General features: G+C 31.9%; 1 protein-coding gene across 1 annotated transcript; it reads left to right on the top strand.

Annotated features, from left to right (window-relative positions):
• The first annotated feature begins 9,743 nt into the window (after positions 1–9,743).
• On the top strand, positions 9,744–11,065 carry LOC105155900 (homeobox-leucine zipper protein HAT4). The gene is made up of 3 exons (XM_011071884.2): positions 9,744–10,140; positions 10,300–10,379; positions 10,539–11,065. The coding sequence occupies exons 1-3, from the start codon at positions 9,775–9,777 to the stop codon at positions 10,768–10,770; spliced, it is 678 nt and encodes a 225-aa protein (XP_011070186.2). The 5' UTR covers positions 9,744–9,774; the 3' UTR covers positions 10,771–11,065.
• The last annotated feature ends 4,278 nt before the right edge of the window (positions 11,066–15,343 follow it).

The raw sequence follows: 15,343 nt of genomic DNA on the forward strand, positions 1-15,343 counted from the left end.
GGTTTGCCCGATTTGTTGAGCAAACATCTTGTTCATCAACCTTTGATACGTTGCCCCTGCATTTTTCAATCCAAAAGGCATAACATTATAACAAAAAATACCACGATCAGTCACAAAGGAGGTCTTTATTCAATCTTCCGTTGCCATATAAATTTGATGATACCCCTGATACGCGTCCATCATGGAAAATATCTTATATCCAGATGTTGAGTCCACTAGGACATCGATACTCGGCAATGGGTACGGGTCTTTTGGGCACGCCTTATTGAGATCTGTAAAATCTGTACACATTCTCCATTTACCACCCGGTTTAGGTACCACCACCACATTAGCTAACCAATCCGTGTACTGCACCTCGGATACATAACCTGCTCTAAGCAATTTGTTTACCTCTCCCTCAATGATTGCATTTTTCTCTCCTCCGAAGGTTCGCTTCTTCTGTTGGACAGGTCGCATGGAAGGATCCACATTTAGCCTGTGTACTATCACCTCCGGGTTTATACCCCGAAAATCTGACGGATCCCATGCGAACATATCAACATTACTTCTTAAGAAGGTGATCATGATCCCTTCGAACTGCCCTAAACTGGTCCCTATCTTGGTGGTCTTTGTCGGATCTCCTTGTATCAACTCCACCTCTTTATGGCCAACGGGTTCTAACCTCCCGGCTTTCGATGTCTGCCACTCTTCTTTCTTTACGCCCTGAAGTTTCCTCTTTTCATTTTTCTCACTCTTTCCCAAAGATAAGTTATAACACCTTTGAACTTCAATCTGGTCGCACACGACCTCCCCTACTCCGGATTGAGTAGGGAACTTCATTTTGAGATGATATGTTGATACCACTGCCCTGAAAGAATTAAGCCCAGGTCTCCCCAGGATAACATTATAAGCAAAAGGCATATCAACAACTAAAAATTTTACCATCAACGTTTTATGCTTCGGCTCTTCTCCCAAGGATGCAGGTAAATCCACTGTCCCAAGTGATGCGACCTCGCCTCCTCCGAACCCAACCAATGGAGTACTCACTGGTTCCATCCTTATATTATCAAGCCCCATCTTATTCAATACTTCTTTGAAAATTATATCTGTCGAACTCCCGTTATCTACCAAAACCTTATGGACTGTGAAATTTGCTATGTCCATTCTTATCACCATCGGATCATTATCTGTCACGACCCTGGTACCTGCATCTTGATCTCCAAACACGATCTCGGGGTTGCTCGTCATATTCACCCCTTGTTTACGTCGTTCCAACCTAGTCTCTCTCTCAAATCTCCTTCTAGCTCTTCTCGACCATCCCTCTGATCCCCCTGCGATAGTATGGATGATGCCTTTCACAGGCGCGTTCTCTGCCACTATCTGGTTCCCCCGTCTTCTCGACCTGCCTCTTCGATCCCGTCTCCTTTCTTCGAAATTATGGGGATTCTGTCTCCTGAAATACCCTTGTCGCACCAATCGCTCTATTTCGTCTTTCAATTGGTAGCACTCCTCTGTATCATGTCCTCTTTCTCGGTGGAACCGACAGTATTTGTTCGAAAATCTTTTAGCTGGAGTAGTCTTTGTGTGCTTCGGCCATATCAACACATTATCTCTTTCCACCAACATGAGAGCTTTAGCCCGGGTCATATTTAAAGGAGTATACTTACTGTATTTCGGCTGGTAAGGTGGTTCCCTTTCTTTCTCCTTTTTAGGTCGCATATCCCGATCTCTAATGAATCTTCCATCTCTCGCTCGTTCTGATGTAACTCTCCATTCCTCATCCTTCATTGCGTTCATCTCCTCTTCATCAATGTACTTTTGCGCCATCGCCATCAACTGCTCTGTATCTATTGGCGGATCCCGTGCTAAGGCCGATGTGAAAACTCCTTTCTTCAACCCATGGATAAGGATACTAGTCATCATGTCTATCCTAAGATCCTGCACCTCTAATGTTTCGTTAATAAAACGTCCCATAAAATTTTTTAAACTTTCATTCTCCCCTTGTCGGATAGTAAATAAATGCGTGGACGATCTCTTTTGCTTTCTTTTGCTTGCAAAATGGAACGCGAATTTCTGCACAATTGCTCGTATGACTCTATGCTGCCAGGTGGCAAATTCGTAAACCATTCTTGAGTCTTCCCTGTCAATGTAGTGACAAATAACTTAGCAACTATGGAACTTGCCTGTCCGTATAAATTCATTACCATGTCGAAAGCGGCTATATGTTCTTGTGGATCCCGTGTTCCATCATATCTTGGGAGATCTGGCAACCTAAAACTTGGATTTACTGTTTCGATAAGTATCCGATTGGCGAAAGGCGAGTTCCGATTATGTGCTACTATCTCCCCTCTCTTTTTAAGTTCATCAATTTGCTTTCCCAGCAAAGCTATCTGTTTACTAATGTTATCTACCTCTGCTCGCGAGATTGCGGGTCCCCTTGGACGACTTAGAGCTTTGCTACTTGACCCGACCTCAGAGGGAGGATGACCTTTCTTATTCGCCCCTTGTTTACTCATTCCCTCGAGATCGCGTCCTTCATCCCCTTCCTGGAACAACCTTTTTCCCGCTACTTCTTTTTCAAGTGGAGTAGTTGTTCTTCTTTCATACGCTACAAGGGCATTTCTTCCTGCCTCTTCCATCATCTGCTGCAATTCTCGCCGCGTTAAATGTACCGTTAATTCCCGATCATTCACTGGAGTTTCCATGTCTCGTCGTGACAAATGCACAATTGGTTCTCGATCCTCCGCCGGAGTCTCCATTTCCGGCATATGCTCCTTAGAACGTCTTTCCGTCAATTAACGTTCCCACAGACGGCGCCAAAATGATCCGACTTGAAAACTCAGCTTCTTCCCAAGCTAATTAGCAGCCTTGCCTACGTACTCAACAGTACTCTGCAAACAAGAAACAAACATTACTTAGCCGGGATGTGTCCCGGCGAAGATGCTCCGACGCTCAAGTCAGTTCTCATCTCAAAGTGATCACCCTTTTTTTCCGGATAGCATTCAATGTTAAAAAACCAAATAATAACTTACCTTTCCCTTCAGATTTTTCCCTTTTATCTCCCTGCTATCCCGCCATATTGGCAGGTTTATTCACGTCCCCATGTTCACTGTCCACACCCCATAAATGGTGCTAAGTGTCCCCATTTATAGGCATTAAGTATGCTCTAAATATGTAACCCCCCAAGGGATTAACTCTTGGTCAAATACCTTCAGAGTATGCAGACACTTTTACCCTTACCCGGAGGATATATTGGTCTTTTCCAGAATTACCATCATCAACGCGCATAAGAACAACGGATCATGATGGCTAATAATTACATAAAAATTGTCATTAACAATAAACAATAATAAAAAAAATTCCATGAGTCGTCATTTAAAAAAAATGAAAAAACCATTAGTCGTCGACTCACGGTATTTTTGCAAAATCTGCACATTTTTTAGGTACGTAAACTTGCTTTTTTGTTTTCTTTTTTTTTTTCAATAATAATGTTAGGGTGAATAGTAATTTACCTCTTGAGATATTGAAAATAAACACATTACCTTCTCTGAAAAAAATATAGCAATTTACCCCCAATACTTTTAAAATGAAGCAATTTACCTCATTATACAGGAGGTAAAGCAATAAGGAGGTAAATTGCTTCATTTTAAAAAGGGAAAAGTATCATTTTAGTCCGCTAAGTATGTCTAATTTTAATTTGAGTCCGATAACTATGCTCATATTTGTTTAGGTCCAGTAACTTACGAAATTGCTTACTTTTAGTTCTCTGGCAGATTTTCGGACAATTTTACCCCTATGTAACTTTTGAAATGCAATTTTAGTTCATATGCACTCATAGGGGTTAAATTGTCCAAAAATCTGCCAGATGACTAAAAGTAAGCAATTTCGTAAGTTACTGGACCTAAACAAAAATAGACATAGTTATCGGACTAAAATTAAAATTAAGCATACTTAACGAAATAAAATAATACTTTTCCCTTTTAAAAATTATAGGGGGGTAAATTGTTGTATTTTAAAAAATAAAGGGAGGTAAATCGCTATTTATTTTTTCATAAAGGGTAATTTGCTCATTTACGATATCACAAGAACTGCTTGTATTTTTCCCAATAATGTTATAAATAAGCCACATAGCTAGGCAGTTAATTTTACATGTAAAGTAACAATCAAATAATAAAAACAAATATGATTAAATATATTTTCTAGAACAACCTAAAATGTTGTAATCATTTCACACATTGTTTTATAACTATTTGCTTGCAATTAATTTAATTACTTTCCTTGGGAGAAACGACGATTACATATAATTAATCTATATTAGAAAGAGTCAAATCTTTTGGCTGTCGCAAAAATCTCAATTAATTAATTGCATTAATTAGGGTTTACATATTATTAACAATATAATCGTCCTTTTTAAACTTATTATATACAAATAGTGTGCTGCATCTATTGCCCACCACTTTAATTATATTTTCCAATGCATTTTCTTTTTAATTTCCGTCTGCCAATTTGAGTTCAAGGAGAAAAAGGGTTATCATTAAATTTTGCGACTGACGGCTCATAATTATTTCAACTAATATGCTGCTAATTACTTAATTGAGATCCTATAATTAAATATATATAATTCAAATCCTAATACTGAAACAAAAAGCAATAATAATAGTGATAAAATATCGACTAATAATTATAAAATTATTATTAAAGATATATATTAAGTGATAATAATTTTGATTTTCGTTCTAGCTAGTATAATCATCAGTCAATTTTTTTTTTTTTTCATAAGGTTGTCAGTCCACGTAATTAATAATACATCTATAGTGACGTACGATTTACCGACAATACAAATTTTACGCCAATTTTTTGGGTCAAATAGAGTGCATTCGTGTGCATTCACGGTAAATTACATTTTTTGTCCCATAAGTGGATCTGTTTCTAATTTTGGTCCCACACTCAAGTCAATTCGCACATTTACGTGTGGGACCAAAATTGAAAACAGGTCCACTTATGGGACCAAAATATAATTTACCCTTATTTTGATTGTACTGACTAACGGAGAGAGCGAATGTCCTTATCAATTGGACGAAAATCCCTAAATGGTCTTCAAATTGAAAAAAAAAAAAAAAAACCCACATATGGAACTCAATGTACGAATTGACATGAATATAGGATCAAAATTGGAAACAAATCCATTTATGAGACGAAAAATGTAATTTACCCATCGTGTTCATGTAGAACACGGCTTGGCAGTGTAAATTTGCTCTCGTTTTTAGTGTGTTACACAGTCAGGCTATGTAAATACGGTTGTCCAGATTACCTACTTTAATTGAAGGATCAAATCTGTAAAAATTTATAAAGTTTAAGAACCAAAATTGTGCAATGTGAATATTAGGAACCAAAAGCAAATAACTGGTTATATATAGGGGTAAATAAAATGTAATTTACCCTTACAGTTGTTGTTACTATTTTTCGCTTGGAGTTTATTTATGTCACAAATATAAAATATACTTCCTAAACGGTTCAATTACACCCAAATTTCTCCCGAATGAAGACCTACAGAACAAAAATGTCTCGAGTGCAACTCTCCGATGCCTAAGTTAGATAGTTTATAACGGAAAAATATTGTAGGTGGAGGACATATATTTATAAATTTCTCTAATTATACAAATTCACGTGATCTGACAATAATGAATGATCACGAAGAGTCGACACATATTAAAGTTTGATCGGTTAAAATGGTGCAAATTAATTTGGACCTATCAAGAAGTTGAGCTCAATGATGAATCAGGTCTTGATAAAAGATTAGTCCCACATCATTAGTGATTATTTTATGTGCAATCTTTTATCACTAATATTTTTCCCCTAATAATAACTTTAATTTGTACAAATGTTGTCGCATTAAACCTATTGAAAAGATATTATAATGATAAAATAAAGATAATAACTTAATACATATCACCTGCAATAACTTTAACATTTATATTACTTTTTTTATAGCTAAAATTTGTTTTTGTTACAATGATATTTAAATGAATGGCAATATATACATTTCCAATCCCATGAATTTTTTGAAAATAATTTCATGACTTGTGCAAAGTTGCATTATTAGTCTCCTTCCAAACTTTCTTAAGGAAATTGACGGAAAAATCATGCACACTACAAGAAAATAGGGTATCAGAGACGGAAATTTTCGTCTCTGAAACTATGATTTCCATCTTTAGAATGAATCATCGATGGAAAAATCCGTCGTTGCAGTCTGTGGCTGAAAGCCCCGTGGCTAAATATTTCCAATTCGATGTGCAAGTCACGTGGTCGTTATCTTTTCAAAATGGATAGAAAACAACCACGTAACTTGCATGTGATTTTTTGGATCATTCTGCTGAAAGTTGGTAGAAAGATTGAAAATGAGAATTTTAAAGAATTCAATAAGCAATAAAACTAAAAATGTATAGAATTAAAATTAATTATGAGACGAAAAATGAATGGATGAATTTGGTGGCGCCTTAATTAATTTAGGTCTGCCGTGGAGGGAAGGGCAGAAGATACATGCCAGAATTAGGATATCACAAAGTTGTGGATTTAGAGTAAAAGTAGATACGAACTGTTGATGCCCTTATGTTAAGGATTCTCAGTGAAACCTATATTCAACTCTACTTAATTGTATTTGAGAATTGAGATCAATGAGATGATTATCTTACTTTAATTTTAGCATGGTTCAATTTCGCACATTTAATTAAGGTAAAATTATATTTTTAGTTCTGTAATTTAAGTCATTAGCACTTTTGATCCTGTAGTTTACGCTTTATATATACATTTAGTCCTTTTTTTATAAATTTAGTCTCGACCATCTTATATTTGGTCCTTTTAGGACAAATTTAGTTCTGTATTGATAATTTTTGTCCTAACGACTCATGGTTACAGGACCAAAACGAGATTGATTACAGTGGGAAGAGGACTAAAATTTTCAACACGGGGCTAAAATTGTTAAAAATGGACCATATATGAGATGTTCAGGACTGAATCGGTCAAAAGAAGAACTAAATGTGTAAATGAAGTAAGTTATAGGACCAAAAATGCTAGCAACCTAATTATAGACAAAAATGTAATCTTTCCGTTAATTAATTAATTAGATATATATAGTGCAATTATGAGTCGAGTTTGAGCTTAATTAATTAATCAATTCAAGCTCAGGCGAAAACCCTAATTAGTGAAAATATCAAGAATTAGCTTTCTGATCACATAGATTATGAGACTGGTATTGAGTAGTTCTATTACAAACAAATCCTCATTCTCTTTTCTCCTCCCTCTGCCCGTTAGTTCACTCTCGTTCAAGCTGTCATCGTCAGCCATGATGGAGTCATTTCCGACCCCAATGCGTGGCTCTTGATATCTATATCAGTTCAATTTTTTTTCCGTTAGTTCACTCTCGTTCAAGCTGTCATCGTCAGCCATGATGGAGTCATTTCCGACCCCAATGCGCGGCTCTTGATATCTATATCAGTTCAATTTTTTTTTTTTTCAATTCATTCTTGTATGTATGTTTATAATATCTCTCTATTAATTTAGTCTCATCTCTCATTTTAATTACCGGACGATCATCGCTGGGGATTGCGTTGGAGACGTGATCGATCATCAATCGGAACCCTAATGAATAAGATTATATATAAGATTGGACGACAAATCTTAATTAAGTGGGATAATTGTAGTTTTAGAATGACAACCTTAAGATGCACTACAAGAAAATCCCACAATAACAAGAAAAAAATTAGCATCGAACTAATTAGCAAGTAAAAAAAAATTTATTAGTAACCTATATTATTTAATATAAAGTATTTACTTGTTAATAAATTTAGCAACGAAAATTTACTTACCAATGAAATATTTAAAATAGGAAAAAATATTTTTTAGTCCGTTAAGTATGCCCAATTTTAGTTTTAGCCCTATAAGTATGCCCATTTTTTATGAACTCCAGTAACTTGCAAAATTGATTAGTTTTAGTCCTCCGATCGATTGGATTTATAATTTGCGCCAGAAAAGTGACATGGCATAACACCTAGATGCGTTTTTGTTGATTTATAATCCTATGTGGCTAAAATTATGATGTGAAAGATAAGTTGGCCATCTTTTGGAGGGAAGAAAGATTACTTTTCTTCCCTCCAAACTTGCACAAAAGATGGCAAACTTGTCTTCCACATCATAATTTTAGCCACATAGGATTATAAATCAACAAAAACGCATCTAAGTGTCATGCTATTTCACTTTTCCGGCGCAAATTATAAATTCAATCGACCAGAGGATTAAAACTAATCAATTTTGTAAGTTATTGGAGTTAATAAAAAATGGGCATACTTATAGGACTAAAACTAAAATTGGGCATACTTAACGGACTAAAAAAATATTTTTTCCTTTAAAATATATATAAATAATATAGATTACCAAAAAAAAAATTTACTTACTAATTAGTTCTACGCTGATTTTAACATCAATTTTTTTTTTCTGCAGCTGTTAAACCATTTTGTTTTATAGTGAGGGTCTAGATGTAATTTACCCTATTTCGAAACAAATCCAGAAAAAAAAAAGTATATAACCTGACACTTTTAATAGCATTTCATCATTTTTCACCTAATTTTCATTATTTTTATAATTTATTGGTAATAATAAACACTAAAAAAATAGTTTATATTGCATTAATGTGTATGTACCTATAGTTTCTATTTTCTGTAACGCTTGAATAAATTTGAATACACCATTAAGATCAACACTTTTATCCACTGACATTAACATTAATAGAAGAACTGCAAATCTTAAACTGGAAAGTCAAATAAAAAATTACAATGAATTTTTCTTAAATTTGGCATAATCAGAATACATGTCGTTTCTTAAAAAATTATAAATATTTGTCGATATTTGATAAAATTATGTAATTTTTGAATGAAAATATGATATTATCAACTTTGTTCTTACTCTATTTTTTAAAAAAAAAAAGATTGAAAAATTATAATAAACAAAAATGGTGACATGGTCCCTAAAAATTCAAAAATTTTCAAAAAATTAAATAAAATTATAATTTATTAATTCACAACAAAAATACATCCAATGAAAACTAGCGGATTGAATTAATTATTAAATGATCGTTAAAATCAGGTGAGTATTAGTAATTCTTCAAACAACAACGAATTATTTGTGATTATACCAAAATTAAAAAAATTCATCATCATAATTTACTCTATATATTGATATATATATATATATATATATAGAGAGAGAGAGAGAGAGACCTCTTTTCATATTGCTGCAAATTCCCTTGAAGAAAACAAAATGAATTAATGGTTGAGGGGTTGCAAGTTGAGAGAATTACTAATAAGTAACCATTTTGACTGACTTTACATCATAACTTTCCGCATTTTAATCTAACCCATTTTCATGTCGTACCAAAACTACACAACAAATGCTGCCATTAATTAAATTAATACCAATTTGTGGACAAAATGGGGTCAAATTAAAAGCCATTATTAATTCAATAATTTTTGTAATTAAAATAAATAAATTTACAGTAAGTCAAACATGAGTTTTTTTGGTTTCCTCCTAGGAGTCATAATCCTAACGCATGCATGCCCTTTTTTCTCTTCCCATTCATAATACATATATACACACAATTAATACATAATTAAAAATGTGATTAATTTCATCACTTTATAGTAGTTTTTTTTTTTTAATTACTCCAATTAATTATGATATATAACAGTATAAAAATTTCAAAACTAGATCTTCCTAACTCATTGACAAAAACTCCCAGCCACCATGGATGATGAAAATGATGAAGCTCGACTCGGGCTCGGGTTAGGTCTCGGGTCGAGCGAATGTACGCCCAAAAGGGATCATTCGCGGAAGAATAAACGCGTGTTTTTTCTTGATCTTTCCATCCCGCTTCACCCTAGTGATGATCATGGAACCAGTGCTGACGACGACTCGAGCTCGAGTTTGAAAATCATCGGAGACGAAAATGAAAAACAAGGATGCAAAAATTACGGCAGCTTCTCCTGCAAAGATCAGGACGATGATTCCATCAATTGTTCCAAGGATTTTAGCAGGAAAAAATTGAGGCTCACTAGAGATCAGATCACCTTGCTTGAAGACAGTTTCAGACAGCACACAACCCTCAATACGGTACGTAAAACACACACACACACACACACACACACACACATATATATATATATATCGTCGTAATTTGCATGAATATTTCATCTTCTTATTTTTTGATGATAGTAGAAAAGAAATAATTATGAATTATTTTGGTAATATGTGTGGAAAAAATGGAGACAGGCTCAGAAACAGACACTGGCAGAAAAATTGAATCTCAAACCTAGACAAGTTGAAGTTTGGTTTCAAAACAGAAGAGCAAGGTAATTATTTTCTTTTTTTTTTTCATTTAGTCCCTTTTCTCAAAATTATACATTAATTAATCTTTCTTGTTTTTTTTTTAAATTTTTGGCTATATGTATCAATATATATATATATATATATATTCTTGTATGTTTATGTATAATTTTTAATGAATTTAGGACAAAACTGAAGCAAACAGAGGTAGACCGGGAGTTCTTGAAGAAAAACTGCGAAAGATTGAGCGAAGAGAACCGGAGATTGAAGAAAGAGTTGACGGAACTACGATCATTGCTGAAGATAGAAAACCCACCAGCAGCAGCAGCATCATCTCCGCCGCTGCCGTTTTTCCATCATAATGTCAAGGCAGCGGCGGTGGCGGCGTCAAGAGAGAAAAATGGGAAAGGTCCCTAGGGGGAGGGGGGGCGGGGGCGGCGGAGAAAAGCGGAAAGCGGCTGCGGGTGGCAGCCGGTGGTCCAAGAACCCTAAACCTAAATGATGGAGGATGATGAGAGGGGTAGGGTTAGTAGGGGGGCCAAAGTGAAGGAAAATTGACGTCATACTGTACATTCAGTAATGATTAATTACCAGATTTAATTAAAGAATAAGTTGTCAAATGCTGCCCTACTCTACCACTACCATCTCTTCAATTATTTTTTTCAAGGACTTTTATTATTATTATCATTATTATTAGGAATATGTATTTTCATAAAATTTGGGGTATGTTACCTAAGGTTCAAAAAATTACAAATAAATAGAGCGTTTGTTAGTTAAAATTCATCAAATTTGTTGATATTAGAAAAAAAATGAATGAAAATCTATATTTACTCCCTATTGATTTATTACTAACCTATTGGACGTACGTCAAATAAATATTTTCTAACTAAAATGCTCTAATAAGGGTGAAGATATACGTTAGGAGTCTGAGATTAATTTTTTAAACTATATGAAATTTACGTGTAGTTACATCAAATTTTAGGAGATGATAATACTATTATCCCTTATTATTATTATTATTATTATTGGGATCAACATATACACGATGTCATAAATAGACTTGGACTAATTGAAATTTACAGGAATTTCTAGTTTAAATTTAAAGGATGTGTACATGAATTTATAAATTTTGTAATATAATTTAAAGTTTGTAAGTTGTTTTTTCAGTAATTGGTAAAAGAAATTTAAAAATGAAATTATAAGATTAAAAATGTATCTAAGATGATAAAATCTTATAAGTTCATAATGACTTTCTAATTTACTTCCAAATTATTAACACAATTTTAATTAGTTTTTATCAGATCAATTATAACATTGTCATTATCAATCTTTTGTATGAATTCAATCTTAAATATTAATTTCAAGAACTTATTTTAAAGTAAGAACTAACTTTTATTCACAAGTTTCAAACTTATTAATTGAATTTATAGTTGTGATTCAGTTTGGGCCCAAAAAATTATCGATCTACTATCATTAGAATAAATATAATATTTAATCATAATTAATTATTATAATTAAAAATAAAAAGTTATTATCATGACCATATAATGGCTGTTGATCGTAATTTTTTGAAGGATATTTTGGTATTTTTATCTTTTATCTTTAATTTCTAGAGTTGCAAAATAATTCTATAATTTTTTTATATATAAAATGTTGGTTCTTCTGGTGCCGGATTTTGCTAAAGTTGTCCCAATAAATCATGTTCCTCTAACGATTTTGGCATTTTTATCCTTTATTTTTTTAGGGGGTTGCAAAAGAATCCTATAACTTTTTGACATTTTGCAATTTTAGTTCTTTCAGTGCTGGATTTTGCAAAAGTTGCAGGAATAATCATGTGTGACGTCATTCTCTTTTTCATTTTTTCATTCATGTTGGCAAAGTGAACCAATCAGAACAAAAGCCCCAATTAAATGAATCACGTGAAATGTACATGATTTATGTTGATGATTTTTGCAAAATCCGAATCTAGTTAAAAAGATCAAATTTACGAAATGTCAACAAGTTACATAATTCTTTTAAAATTCTAAAAAAATAAATAAATAAATAAAAATACCAAAGTATCAAAATTATCAAATTAAAAATATATTTTTTATTCACAATTTTAAAATTAATTCATTTGATCAGTAATTATTTATCTTACTTTTTTTATTTGATTACATAAATATAATATTTTTTTTAATATTACACGTGCATCTAACGTACTTCAATGACTAGTTAGGTAATTCTCCTTCAATTACTCTTTATATACCTCAATAACGTGGTGAACTCTCTAATAATTTTCTTAATGTATGAAAGTTAATTAAATGAAACTGATTTATTACACGCATATTTAATAATATTTACCACGCTACAAAATAAATGGATTATCTTTAATTTATATCAATCAAATAAAATTGTTGTAAAAATTTAAATTTCGACTACGGCTAATTAATATTAATTATCTATGACTAAAATATTTATCATTATTTTTAGTTATGATTAATGTTTCGATCTTGTTTGCAAAGTCCGCTACAAGAAAATGGATCAATAGCAACGGAAAAAAAAATAGTGTCGAGCTAATTAGTAAGTCAAAATCTCTTTTGCTAATCTGGATTATTTAATACAAGAAACTCACTTGCTAATGAATTTAGCAACGGAAACTTTCTTGCTAACAAATTTAGCAATGAATTATTTTAAATATATATTAAATAATGTAGATTAGCAACGAAAATATTACTTACCAACTACCTCGACTCTGATCTTAATTAGCATCAATATTTTTCATACTATTGAGACATTTTTTCGTAGTGAACAACTAATAGCAGTTGCGCAGGCGTTTAATTGGAAGAAAGAAAATTTTCGTTCTATAACTTTCCTTTGAATTCATTTTGGTCCTTTATCTTTGACAATATTAAATTTAGTCCTTTATCTATCAGTTTTGCTTAGATTTGGTCCTTTAGCTTGATTTATAACTCTTTTGCCCAGTTGATGATAAAATCTAATAGTCCATCCTAATGCTCTAAGTATAATATAAATAAATATTTTTTCAATAAACCTAAACTCCTATATCATTCTAGACGTGCATTAGCTACAAAATGCAAAATGTATGGATATATATGGACTAAAGTTGCTCTTGAAAAGCTATGTAGGGGTAATATTGTCCGAAACAGGGTCAAATAATTAAAATTAAATAATTTTAAAAGTTATCGGACTAAAACTAAAATGGATAAATTGAAAGAACTAAAATTAGTAACAGGCAAATTTATAGGACTAAAACAAATAATTTTTCCATTTAATTAGTGTTTGCCACGAAATTTAACTTGGTAATTAGTTACGACAAGGCACGCACATAATTCTATTATGATCGAGAATTAATTAGACAATTAATCTTCAAATTATGCGTGAAAAGTTAATTATCTTGGCTAATTAAGTGTTATACCTAAAAATTGACCAAAAATGTCCTTTGATAATTATTGGACAAGAGAAAAAAAAATTATAATTAAGATATAATTGCGACGTTTAATTAATTAGAGCAACAAAGCTCGTGGGAGCTAGCTCTAGACTTTCATTCAGAGTGTATATTATATATATATATATAGCCTCACAAATCATAACTCCTTTAATTACTTAATTATTTTTTTGAGATATCTAAATTCCGGCCCGCGGGCTATTTGTATTCTACAATTTATTATTTATCAAGATATTAGCCGTCGGCGCATGCCGTCCATACACGTATATATAATAAATAATTTTTTATATTTTTAAATATATCATAAATAAAAATAGAATATTTAAATCAAGAGATTGATTTTTTAAAAAAAATAATAAATAAAAAAAACCAACTTAAGGTATTTATCGACACAACAAAAGAATAGTGTATTTGTGTTAAAATGACGTGTAATCACTTTTGTAAGAAAAAAATAAATAAATAATTGGTGTTGTGGTGCCACTACCCATCATTTGTGAATGCAGAAGGTCTGTTCTTTTTATATAAAATAAGCTAAATATTCAAAAAAAAATTCTATCTAACCCTTTAAATTTTTAGATGAAGCGATTGTCTGACGTGATATTGAGCCAGACTGTAAACAAAAAATCATGAATTTGAATTTCGTTACCGTTTGTTTATAATGAAAAGGTTTCACATGAGCTGGTTGTTAAACATTATTCTTTGTTATTGTAGTTATTTATAAGTCATTCTATTTTTATTTTTTTTATAGAAGTGAAAATTATAAAATTAAATTTATATTTTAATAATTTGAGTAATATATCGACACAATTATACATTAATATGTATAACAAATAATCATAAAATAAAATAAAAACTCATACATCTTATGGACCTCATATATGAGAGAGTCATTTCCCAACCAATTATAATATTCTCATAATTAAATGATGGTACTTATAATAAATGTCAATATACAAACGCATTTTCAAATACAGTTGTCATTTCCCCAAATTAATCCTTCACACGTCTAAATCAAAATTATACACCAATATTAAGCCTTCATGTTCATAAAAAAATACGGCCATAAATGATTCGAGTCGAGCCAAATGTATTATTAATTAAATTTATTTGAACTATTATCAAATTTTGAAACAAAAGTGCACTTGAATTTTATTTAATTATTTATCTAATCCAGTTCAAACGAATTTTAATTGCATCAAACACGAGCCCGGCTCGAATAATTTGATATCGTTTTAGTATATTATATTATTTTTATAATTGAATCGAACTCGCGAGCTTATCGAACAAAAAAAATTATTTACTTAAGCTTGATTCATTAAGTTTAATAAATTGAATTCAAACAAGATTTTACCAATTGATTTCAATCGAATGTCGAATAATTTGACTTATTTTTCACCCTTAATCGAAAAGCTTACAATCATTAAAAAAAATAAAAAAATGGCTCGTGTAAAATAAAAAAAGAATGTGAGATTGAGACTACCCTACCTATTTATCAATAATGTCTTAGCCTAGTGATGAAGGCTGCAATCTTATAAATAAGTT

The sequence above is a fragment of the Sesamum indicum genome, linkage group LG2, assembly GCF_026168435.1.
Source record: "Sesamum indicum cultivar Baizhima isolate 11 linkage group LG2, ASM2616843v1, whole genome shotgun sequence".
Classification (NCBI taxonomy): Eukaryota; Viridiplantae; Streptophyta; class Magnoliopsida; order Lamiales; family Pedaliaceae; genus Sesamum; species Sesamum indicum.

Bases quoted from the DNA above. Each gene is read 5' to 3' on its own strand.
- LOC105155900 (XM_011071884.2), top strand. From the start codon at position 9,775: ATGGATGATGAAAATGATGAAGCTCGACTCGGGCTCGGGTTAGGTCTC. The intron at 10,141-10,299 runs GTACGTAAAACA...AAATGGAGACAG, and splicing joins AGCACACAACCCTCAATACG to GCTCAGAAACAGACACTGGC. The intron at 10,380-10,538 runs GTAATTATTTTC...TAATGAATTTAG, and splicing joins TTTCAAAACAGAAGAGCAAG to GACAAAACTGAAGCAAACAG.